At 46.1% G+C, this 12,259-nt stretch overlaps 1 protein-coding gene across 1 annotated transcript in view; it reads right to left on the bottom strand.

Moving 5' to 3' along the window:
- SLC2A6 (solute carrier family 2 member 6) overlaps nt 1-12,259 on the bottom strand; it is a 242,988-nt gene that overhangs the window by 121,337 nt on the left and 109,392 nt on the right. The window contains exon 2 of the mRNA XM_069609468.1: nt 2,881-3,043. Coding sequence (XP_069465569.1) covers nt 2,881-3,043 — 163 coding nt within the window. The remainder of the gene's footprint in view (nt 1-2,880; nt 3,044-12,259) is intronic.

The following is a 12,259-nucleotide window of genomic DNA, read 5'->3' as shown; positions in this document are numbered from 1 at the left end:
CAAGAATCTTGTTTACATTTACCTGTGCCGGCACTGCTGCTGCTTTCTGAAGTTTCAAGTTTGCACGCATCACTGCACAGGCAGGCTGCAGACCGTAATCTACACGCTGCAGACTAGACACAAATTAGACACAAACTGGGGGGAACTGAGGGGGATAAATGCCATTGTATCCCCCTCACTTAAAAATTGTGGGGGGGATTTGTCCCCCCTGTTCGCCCTGTGTCCTATGCCCATGAACAAGAGCACACCAATATGCTAACCGAACATACAGGTCCTCAACCGGATCAAACTGGTTAGCAATAGGACCTCAATATTCAAAAGTTTGGAAACCGGCATTGAGAACTTGCAGGTTATCACCACAACTGCAGAGGCCGGCAGTAGATTCCCACAAGCCAGTAATAGGACTATATACGACAGCAACATACAGGCAAGCACATCAACCACGGCGCTGTGCAAAAGAACACATGTAAGCACTAGAGCCACGCGAGTAGCGCGAGAAGAGCACTTGGGTCCGCAAAACAGCAAAGTAAAGTTCACTTGAGAATTCTCAGTTGCACAACATGAAAAGAAGTTATACATATAGGTCCATAGGTTCAGAGATCTATAAATCTGTAGATCCATGCACCTAAATTGGCATGACCACACTCACGCAGTTAATGTTAGAATCATGGAACACTGCTCTAAAATTAGGACCGGGAATACATAAGCACCACTTGTTCCGACACTATGAGGATAAACAACACACCACTGATGGCCTACAATTGTTAATTATTGACCTGCTATTATCTGATTGCAACCATTTTTTCATTGCAAACTGTCTCTTTAAGGTCGAACAGAATCGGATACAGAGACTCAGGACACATGCAAGGCCTCAATGACCAAATTGAATGGTCGCTCCTGTTATATACTGCCGGTGTTGTGCAAAACTGCAGCCCGCTCTGGCTTTATCAATATCTCCTTTTCAGTTCTCTTCACCCGATTATTTACAGTTCATCTTTTTAAACTCTAATTTTAGTTGAACACTACTGCCCAAGTTTATTGACATGCAAACAGTAGGATACACTTGCATCCATACTAGCGTGCACCGGTCTAATATACAATGAGGGTGCTTTATCATTTATATTGTGATATATCGCAGCAATATGCATCACTATCTTACTGATGCAAACTATTTGGGATGCAGTTCTTATTAGTACTGTTGGGAAGGGGGAAGCCCTGTCCCACCCCCCCTTATTCGCTTTAGAGTGAAGCGAGATTGCATTCGAAGCACTAACATGGGCGAGAGGTTTGGGCATACAGTGAAAGCACCACCTCCCAACACAAAGGGCCCCACTTTAATATAGTCAAATAAAATCAACCCACATAGTGTAGCGCAGGGCATGAGCAATGTTGTTATTTTGTATAGATATTAGTAATCCTAGGTAGAAGGAAAGGCCTGCGCAGCGAATGCGGCATTGCATACAATAGCCCAAATTATGAGATGAGGGAAATCTCCAGCCATGCCCGAGCTCACATGAGGACAGGCCACACCCCCAACTACCACAACGCCTATTCATTGTCCTAACCGTGTTGCAAATGTCTACTGTCTGTACATCTTTTTGATTGGTTGATTAATGCTGTATTCTTGTGTTTGGCTTACTGTGTACATTTAGATAAGGGGCATACCCTTGTTTTGCTCTCAGTCCCTTTTGTTGCCCTAATTATCAGAGTGCCTTGGCCATCCTTTGCTGTTCTATGTTCTACTATGTGTCACTGCAGCTGGGCAATTAATGCGCGATAATAGAACAGCAGAGATGCTCCCCATATTGATATATCTGTAGCTGCCTCCTTCCTGGCCCCCCTAGATGTCTCTAAGGACTGGGGGTGCAAGGAGTGGATAGCTCTTCACCGTGTGCCTCACTCGGAAAATGTAAGAAAAGAGATGGCCTGATGACCCGCTCCCAGATAAACCATGTGATTTTACTCCCAACCTCATCAAAGTTTGCAAATATATAAAGACTCACTTCAACCTTTTCTAGCCACTAAACTGTCCCCAGTTAGCCACCCCAACCCTTACGCCACCACTTCAAATAGCCAAAATTGCCCTAGGGCGGAAAAAGGATTTCTTTCCGTTATTTGCAGGGGAAAGTTTGCCCTGGTCCTAGTAGCACCAGCACAAATATTCCTCTGGAGCAGACATGCATGTTTGCCCTAGTGGTATGTGGGGGTGGGTGACATCAGGCCATAGTCACCCTTCCACCTCCGCCACAGTCAGTTTTTGGGGACATCTAAAGGGGCATGAAGCGATACTGGTTGTTGCTAGCAGCTGTAGTGCTAACATTGAACCGGTGCAAGCGTGCAGGGAAACAATATATTTTTACACTAGGGACATTTTTGTCCCAGTGCTAATAGGGTGCAAAATTGCACTTTCAATGGTGCAAAGTTTGTGCAATATAAATTGTGAAAAAGGTGCTGGTTTCTGAGGGAACCTGAAAGCATGGGTTCCACAGCGCAACAGCTGATCACAAATAACCTTTCTTCTGTCGGTCCATGGTAAGTTTACACTCCATCAATGCATTCATTCATTAAATAATGCTCCCGTGCAAACCATGGTACTCCAATGCAACCCCTGATGGACCATGGACCACCCTACTTGGACAGCGAAGCTATCTTCCTCTCCACTATCCTTCTGGTTAAGGATCAAGTGGAGGATTATGGAAAATGTTCTGCCAACCCTGCAATGGAGACTCAAAACTAATGTCATTTCCTAACAGAACCATCTGCTTCCATGGCGATCACTATAGACTCTCCTTGAACTGGCGCAGAATCCAAGACAAGCCAGAGCAATATTTCTTCAAGCGCAGTGGACACAGGAAGGAGATGGAAATCCTGGGCTCTTACCCCAAACCATGAGATCTCCTTAGAAGTCACCTTGATGATGGGGTCCTTATTGTCATCTATAGCCGGAATGACGGGAGAGGGGTACACCAGCGCAAACCCAAAGTTGAAAGCGCCCAGGACAGCTGCGAAAGCCGCCACAAACAACCTCTTATTTTGGAGAGTTCTAAAAAAACAAATGAAAAACATTTTTAGCAAAGAAACCAGTGTTGCATATGCCCTTTGTCCTTGAAATGTTGTACTTTGTTGAACCACCAGACAATTCTGATATACAAATAGAAATGTTACACGTGACCTTTGGTGTTTTCATCAGTGCAACGAAGAATAATGCAACTGAATTAATGTACAATTGCAAAAAAATCTTTCTCATAATGATTCTTTGAATATTTGCTCTATTGCTTGAAATGTGCCAAACACAATTCACATTACTCCTGTTATTATCAGAAAACAGAATGTTCACTTCCTCTCCCATTCATTTGATATTCAATTCAAACACCCATGTGTTTTGCTTATTCACTACAAAAGGGCTGTGTCATGTATCATCTCCATTACATCACTTCCTGTTATCATGGCGGCCGGAAGCTGGCATGTGCAAGCGGGGGCGGTAGACTAGTACGGCGGTAGCTGGTTGAGTACACATATACTTTACATTGCATTGGGAAATTCAAGATGCTAAAACCGAACAGTAGAGATGTTAATCTAAAGGATTAGAAAACAGAATATTCAAATTCATCTCATTCTTCGATTCGATTCGTGATCTATGGAAATGGCAGATGTTATTTGCAGTATTTTGCCGAGCCAGATCGAGAATGCATACATTCAACTAAATCGAGAAGCTTTAAGCTCGAAACACGGGGGGTCCTGGGGCAGAACCAATCTGCGCTGGTTATTGGTGTTATTTTTGCTAAAAAAAAAGTTTTCTTTTAGAAGTTGCTCTTCTTAGCCCCTGCTTTCAGGCTAAAGGAAATGACACTGTGGACCTGTTTTACAAAAGGGTTTTACAGTGGCGCAATCCCATTGAAAAATGCTTTGTAGACCAGGCCCTATATATCAACCAAGGTCCCCCGGCTTAAAAGCTGGTCTCTGCCTACTTTACACCTCTGTCCAGCGTCCACCCTTTCTTTCGCCCTTCCATTCTGCCATCTCACTTGGCACTTAAGAGCTATTTGCTATCTTGGTATCTGGGAAGGGGCCACATGTCCTGGATGGTATTTGTATGTACTTTGGTAATGCTACAACCCTGGCACAATGTAGAAGTCCCCTACACTTAGAGACACTACTCTGCGGAGGTCTGACACCCAGCCTCGTTTTCAAGATGTAAAACCGTGTAAAGAACTCAAGTGGCCCACTCACACCCAAGTAATTAAGCATCACCTGGGCTTTAATCTTGGAGCACATATGTGCTTCCTTTTTAAGTTATTCACTTTACAATCTTTAAAAAGCATTTGCGGGCTAGGGACAAAATAAGAGCATCCTGGCTAGGTCCATATTCAAGACCGCATTGGAAGGACAGGCTAAAGGGGAGCTGAAGGGGAGCTGTTGGAAGGGAGGAGGCGGGCTGTGGCAAGGGCCGCCCAGCGAGTACAGGGCCGGGGGCATGGTTTGCAGGTGACCACCCAGAAAGCTGCAGAGGGTGGTAGGGAAAGGCAGAGAGAGGTATTGTGGGATGTGGCCTTTTGCAGGCAGCTTTTCCAGCAACATTACTCTTTATCAAAGAACATTCGATCATCGATCCTTGAAACAATGGGCCTCATCAGGGGACGGACGGTGTGGTAAAAATGCGGCTGTAACGCTATTATCGTGCCATTATCGCTCCGCCCCATCTTGAGTATGGGGGAAACTCTCCGGATTCACCTCCAGCTTTGAGCTGCTGGAGGTAAATCCACGACTTTCTGTCCATTTTTGGCACTAGTACCTTGCGGTAATTGCATCAAACATGCCCCACTGAGTCCTATGGACTCAACAAAAATGAGGACTTACACCGCCAGCAAAACTTGGGATCCGGCGCTAATAGTGCTGGACCAAGTTGAAGTAATGGTAATTGCGTTGGGCGGTATTTCGGTGGATTTGCTGCCGGGATACTGCCCAATTTATAGTGAGGGCCATTAATATTTTTAAACATTTGTCAGCCTATTTTTAGTAAGGTGTAATGTTCATCACAGCCAACCCCATTCCTATCGGCATGTTTGGCGACATAGCCATCAGTTTGCAAACTGTAGTACGGTCTGTGATAGTGAGCCGCGGAAATCAATTTCCTTGCCGTTTGTGTACTTCCGCGTGCAGAGTAGTGCAAGACAAAAGAAAAGACACAGCACGGAATGCTTTTCGTGGTACATTGAGTTTGGCTCAGCGCTTTCATTGCCGGCCATTTAGGCACGGCACCTTGAGCGTACAACAGGGTGTACCTAAAACGACCCTGCGCGCTTGGTTTTTTTATGTTTGCTTAAATATACTGTCAACCGAAGCATGGAAAAATGCAGTGTCTGGTACATCTGCAAAAATGCACTCCCATAAAGCCAGACATAAGTGCGTAGTGCAGGGAAAAGCAGAGCTTAAGGCTTCAGAAATCATTGGCTTTATTTATTGATCTCCCCAATGAATCCTAACCCTGTTTCACTGGACGTCTAAAGGCTCTTAATGGCTTCGCTCTTTGAGTGTGTTCTGTCTTGAGACTACGGCATTGGGAAACCGTGAGAGGGTTATGTTAGATGAATATGCCTTCTGGAAGTTCCTCCATTCCCAGAATCAATTTCATTTCTAGAGGAATCAGTTAAAAAAGATTCAGACGCATGTAACCACTATACGCCTTCTTTTAGCTTTTGGTGTCCCTGAGCCACATTTAGCCTCCGCTCGCTCTGAAAACTGTGTAACATTGAATTCCCTATGTTCCTTTCATGCCAGGAACCACGGGGATGCATGCACGTGTGCTGAATCATACTCAGGCTTACCTTCCCAATATGGCCGCCCACTGCTGTGTGCACCATTCTGGAAGGATCCCAGCCCGACTCCGTTGCTCCAGTGGTATGTGCAGCCTTCTTTGCTGATTGTATGCGCTTCCCCCAATCAGCACCGATCTGCCTCAGTATTTATTTTATTTATTGGGTATTTATAAAGCACCAATACATCAAATGGTGTTTCAAGGCGCCACAAGACAATAAAGGGTGCAGACAGAGAAGAAAACAACAATAACAGTCTTACTAGGCCTTGTGTTATTCGGATTGTGCAAGTGCAGTAAAGAGAAGTGCAGGGGGAGGGGATTGGGGTAGAGTGCAGGTTGGGGCAGAGGGATAACTCTAGGGTAGGAGGAAAGTACAGAGCAGATTGGAGGCATACAAGTGCGGGGGGGAGGTGAAGAAGTAGGCCCCTGCGGCTAGGCAAGTGCTAAGGAGAGGCCAGGTGGGCAAGTGCCAGGGGATGCAGTGAGTGAGGACCACATGCTAATTGCGAGGGTGGGGGTGGACCAGGCTCGGTAGGCATGCACGCCCCTCCAGGCTAGTCAGGGGAAGGGTGCCAGGAAGGACAAGTGCAGGGTAGAGACAGAGAGGGAGACCAGGGTGCTTGGGGTAGACTGGCCGAGTAGGGCCTGGTGCCCTGTAGGATGCAGAAGGGACGAGGCAGCCAGTCAATGCGACAGAGGGTGGCAATACAACACCATTGCTAGCACAAGGAATGAAGATCGAGTGCACCAGATCTCATCTCATGTACCTGAGCCTAGCACATGACAATTCCCCAAGCTTCGTCATGCTACGCTCTCCGCTGTTTCACAGGTCCACTTGTCTCCTTGGGTGCGTGATCAGCACTAAAATGTGCACCACACTGAAGACCTTGCTCCGCAGACCCACAGGGAGGGTGTTGGACTCCTCGCTCCGGCTTACCCCACAGGATTAGTGCACCAGAGGAACTCAGCAACATTGCTCCCAATGCCCCCTAGATAGGGGGAAGAAGATAGATAGATGGCCCTATCTGGAGGACAGGAAATGTTTCAGTTATTGAATTGTGGGTAACGTAGTCTTATACACTTAAAGGAGAGGTTGGGCGGAGCCTAAAAAAGGGAGGGAAATAGTCTGGGATCAGTGGTGGGTACCTCGTAGGCAAGTACTGGGACTAGGAAGAGAGACGTGGCGGTAATTATCATTATTCCTAGGAGATCCATGGGAGGCCAGGGAAATGCAGCCTGTGAGCCTGCATCTGTTTGCAAGTAAGCAGAATACTTTTAAAGCAGTATGAGGGAGTTTGATGCAGCACAGGGTGCCGCTGGTGGAGATTGGCACATGGGTGATGGAGGGAGAGAGGGTGGAAGCAGCCAACAGCTTGCTCGGAATGCAGGCTTATACCAACATGTAATTGTAATTTTAGTTGTAATGGGTTATTTATAACGCGCTTAATACCCAGAGGTTTCTAAGTGCGGACCCGAGGATCGAACCTGCACTGCGCAAGCGCATTGTCCCTGAGCTATCCTCCCGAGATAACATGCAAAGCCGGTGACCCCAGCGACCTGATTGGTCGTAATACTCACCCCGGTACTAATTAATCAAGAAGGACAATATTGGCAGGCCGTACCCATCAACCAAGCTAACATGACCAGCAGGGTGTTACAAGCAGTCGACAGCTTGCTCGAGAGTCAGACTCCTATGGACAGGTAAAGCCTACGATCTGAGAAACCTGATTGGTGGTTCGAACCCCCAACTATCAAGCTTCGGGCGACCTTTGTGAAAGGTTTGCCTGCTAGACCTATGATGTAGCACCCAGTAAGGCGTGCAGCCCAGGGAACTACATTCACATGGGTGCACATGAGTGCAGCTGCAAAGATCAGATCTGTAGCTGGGAGCAGAGTCCATAGCAGACCTCTTTGCACTGTAAACATTATTTTCCTAGAAGAATGACTGATATTCTATTTTTCATCTCTGAGGGTGCCCGATTTTCTTCTCTCTGGTTCTGTGAATAGAGAGAGTCCCTGCCAGGTCATTCCTCGGCCCATTAACATCCTATCATATGTAATCAGAGCATGCCTCTCCGACCGCAGCTCTAATGAATTATCAGCCTGGACGCGATTAAGTTCGCATTGTAAACGCTACTTATTATTTGTTTATTTATTCATCAACACCTGAGTGTGCGTCTCTTGTTAACTCAAGGTCATAAATCCCTTTGATTATTTTGGCAGGTGGTACATTTTCCCATTCTCTTCTGCTTTTTTACATGAAACGCCAAGAGTCCGTGAACATGTCACAACTGGCGCTGTATAAAACCCCAAAACATAGCATGTCCGCCATTCGTCTAGCAACCCCAACTTCTGGGAAGTTAGACACATTTGGTGGATGAGGGCTATTATTATGGCTTGTGAAGGTGATTAGACACCTGGCAGCTCAAAGCAAGAACACTGATTCTGAACCAAGTCCTATGCAGCCAATCATGGCTGGATAGCTTTCCAAAATGGCCCTACGTGGGGTTTCTATGAGATCTGTGGTAGCAGGTCTCCCTCTCCTTCATACTTACTGTGCTGCAATACCCTGCCAGCCTCACAAGGTGGTGCTGCAGTCCGACCAGAGCAAGTTTCCAGCCATTAAACATCAGCCTCTGCACTCTTAAATGCCTGCAGCCGCTGAGGACACAGGATGATGTTGGTTAAGGGTGCAGCACTGCAACACATTTTAAAGGTCGGTGTGCTTCTGGTGATAATCATGCTACAATGAAATTAATCACTGCCCATGAGTACCTTGAGCAGGAAACGTTACATTATTAAGAGTGATCATTTGCACAAATCACATGGCAAAGAGTAATTGTGATTGGTTATTTATAGCGCACTTAATACCAAGAGGTTTCTAAGCGCGGACCCGGGGATCGAACCTGTGTTGCTCCACGTTGCCCCGAGCTATCCTCCTGAGTGTGGCCTTTTAGTGCTTAATAAAACGTGTAATTATTTACTAACTCAGTGGTATTCATTGTATTATCCTCATAAGGATGCAAATCTGAGCCTCCGGGTCGCAATCTAGCCAGGAAGCAACATGTTCCAAATAGACCTTTGCAGCATTCACCCAATAAGTTGAGCTATCTTAATTGCCTAAACGGAAAAAGACTGCCGGATGCATCATTTCTGATAGCTACATTGATCTGAGAGACCATGGGTGTCAGATCTGAATTTTCTACACTATAGCATAGAGATGGTGGAACCGTCGTAAATTAGATTCAAGCCTATCTAAACAATGGGGGTTCTTATCAGCTTGAACAATTCAAACCGTATGGATTTGAAGCTTGAAATGGTTTGAAAATGTTGAAGCAGAATTCAAGCCACTCGCACAGACATGAGTATTTGATGGTTTGACTCTGACTGAATAAAACTCTATGGTAATACTGAATTCTGGGATACTGGTGGTGAAGGAAATGATGCAATAGGGACATCATTTCCTGCCTGGGGCCATTGTTATTGCAAGAGAGGCAAAGCTATAGGCCGTGTGTTCTTCATCTAATGCCACCCATTCTTATAATCCACCTGTAGTTTAAAAACTGCACTTATATTTGTAGTTAAATCCTTCTCTTTTACGAAAATCTTTTTATTTTGGCACTGTTTTAGTTTAGAAAGACCTGGGACTGGTTCATCTGGGCTCGTTACACATTTCCAGTGAAAATACAACCAAGCTTGTTTGCCGTTAATGGCACTTGGTCTGGTAGAATTACCACCAGATTAAGAGTGTGGTAACGGGATGGCAGGCCCCATGTTCAGAGTCCATTGGACTCCAGTGGGATTTTGGGGGAAACACTAGGGTATCTTCTCTGCTTTAACTGCAAACATGGAATTTAGCAGTGTGGTAAAGGTGGCACTAATTACTTTACCACCAAATACATTTGAGGTAACAGAATGACCAGCACTTTTTACTACACTGCCAAACTTATAGTGAGCGCCATTACGCCGGTGCGCAGAGAGCAAGCTGCCTTTTTTCTGTCATATATTTTCTTTTCAGGACTTTGCTCATAAAAGAGACTTTTTCAGCATTCAGTTTCTCTTACGAGGTCGACCCGAATCGACAAAGTTTGAATCGCTTCATATTGACTCGCCCTGATGCCTGAGGGTTTGGTGCGCTATATAAATGCTAAATAAATAAATAATGTTAGAAAAAGGCTTCACTGATTCAAATCAATATATGTCTATTGTTCAAAAACGATTTGACACAATTCAAATCATAATAACCAACTGGATCAAATTGGATGAAACCGATTCACACTGCGTACAAGTCTAATCGGACATTTACTGACTCCATTCCACTTGTGAGCCATCCCTGTGAAGGCTTGAATGGCATGAGCCGAATCGTTTTGTTTTTGTTTTGTCTTGTTAGAAACAGCATTTCACTTGAGCCATTTAAGGCTCATCCATCCCTACTGTAGTATGGTACTGTTAGACCTTTGGTCGGGAATTGTACTTTTTGACCAACTATAAATGGTCACAAGGACCAAAAGTTCTAAAAATGCTACCACCAAAGGTTCGAACACCGAAAGTTCAAAGCTTTGGTGGTAGCATTGCAGGTAAGTAAAAAAAATATATATATTGTGGGGGCTGCAGGGGTGTCCCCTGCAACACCCCGCTCACTATACTGTGCGGTATACTGAGCGGGGTGTTGCAGGGGACATCACCGCAGCACACCCACAAAAAAAGACCCCTGCAGCCCCCATAGTATGTACGTGTGTTTGCATGAGAAAGGTGCAAACATTTGGTGGTTCGCACCTTGCTCATGTGAACATTCCGGCCGCAGCAAAATCAGCCGGGGTCAGATCATTTAGAACCCTTTGGTCGTACGCAAATAACAGGACACACACCAGCTCGTATGGAATGCAACTTTCTTTATTCCGTTACTGTAAGATACTGAAACTCCTCCCTTTCCCCCCTTCATTCCCTTCTGTCCCTGTCACATCCGCTCGTGACGTGTGGAGGGGGAGCACTGTCTTAAAGGGACCAGGTCCCTGTAACAACACCCCTGGACAAATGTCCTTGTGAGGGTTAAACAAGAATTCAACAAATGGGTTTCACATTCTTCAACAAGTCTCAGAGGTCTCTTGATGACCCTTTGGCGCCATCCTCGTGGCTCTTGAGTCAGACGGATCCAATTGACGTAGAACCTGGGGTTCGAGGGGGACCTACTCCTCATAATGTGTATCATAGTGTTCAGGGTCCAGGTCCAGTGGCGAGGTCTCTCCTCTTCTCCTCTTTTGGCATGCTTGAACAGAGAACTGTTCCTGGTTACTTCTCTGGTGTCACTAGCCGCTGTTATCATTGTTCCTTTGACAGCAATCACTTGAATTGGCTCAGGGGCAAACTATGAGTCTGTTTTCCTGTTCATGTTTTGTTGTACCCACACTTCATCCCCTACATGGAACTCTTTTGTCTGTGCTCTCCTTCTCTCGTCTGTCTCAGCTCTGGTCTTTTCCTTGCGCTCAGCATCCCTTCGAATGACCTCTCGGTCTGGTTCGGGCTGGGTTGCTGACGATTAAGGTTCGAACCTGGTATTTCATCATGGGTTCCGCTGGGGTTCTGTTGGTGACTTCATGGGGTGTGTTGCAGTAGTCTCTCAACATACGACATAGTGCATGATGTGGATCAGAGCCATCAATGCGTACTCTTTTTGATCGAGGCCATGAACCTTTCTGCCATCCCCTTAGCTTGGGACCAGCGAGATGTGATCCTTTGATGAGTAAACCCCATGTGTCGTGCAAATACTCCGGATTCATGTCCACTGAAAGGCGGACCATTGTCAGACTTTATGGTGTTTGGTGTTTGGGATCCCCCATTCACTGATGACTTCATCAAAGACGGTGGCTACGAGAGCAAATTCCGTGGATTTCACCTTCTTTATGATGAGGAATCTAGAGTGTTCGTCAATGAAGAGCAGTAGGTATTTGCCTGTTTTGAGCGGCCTGAAGAAATCTACTGCAACTCTCTCCCAGGGGTGTTCTGGGATTTTGGTTGCCCTGTGTGGCGTTGGAGGTTCTGCTCTGGCAGTGCCCTGACAGGCTACACAGTTCTTTACCCACTGGTCGACCATGTGATCCAAGAACGGGAACCAAACATGACATTGGAGCTGTCTTTTGGTGTTGTCAGCGCCGGGATGGCCTTCATGGGCGGCCTTGATGATCTCTGACCGGAGTGTCGCTGGAATGACTAATCTGCACCCCCGTAATAAGATTGACTTGTCCTGGACGGCCAGTTCGGTGTGCACCTTGGCTAGCCTTTCAAGCTTGTCCCTACAGGCACCTGGGTGTCTGGGTACTGCACGGCGAAAGTCCTTACACCTGTTTTTCTGTCAGACTTATTGCTAAGGCCATGGAGGGGCCCGCTGCTGATGCCGAGGCGATGGATTAAATCGAGTTGGCTGAGGGCAGTGTGTTGGCTGTTACA

The sequence above is a fragment of the Ambystoma mexicanum genome, chromosome 8 (genome assembly GCF_040938575.1).
Source record: "Ambystoma mexicanum isolate Mex_15411 chromosome 8, UKY_AmexF1_1, whole genome shotgun sequence".
Taxonomy (NCBI): domain Eukaryota; kingdom Metazoa; phylum Chordata; class Amphibia; order Caudata; family Ambystomatidae; genus Ambystoma; species Ambystoma mexicanum.
Note: the sequence above shows the minus strand (reverse complement) of the source record. Positions and strands in the feature narration are given on the sequence as shown.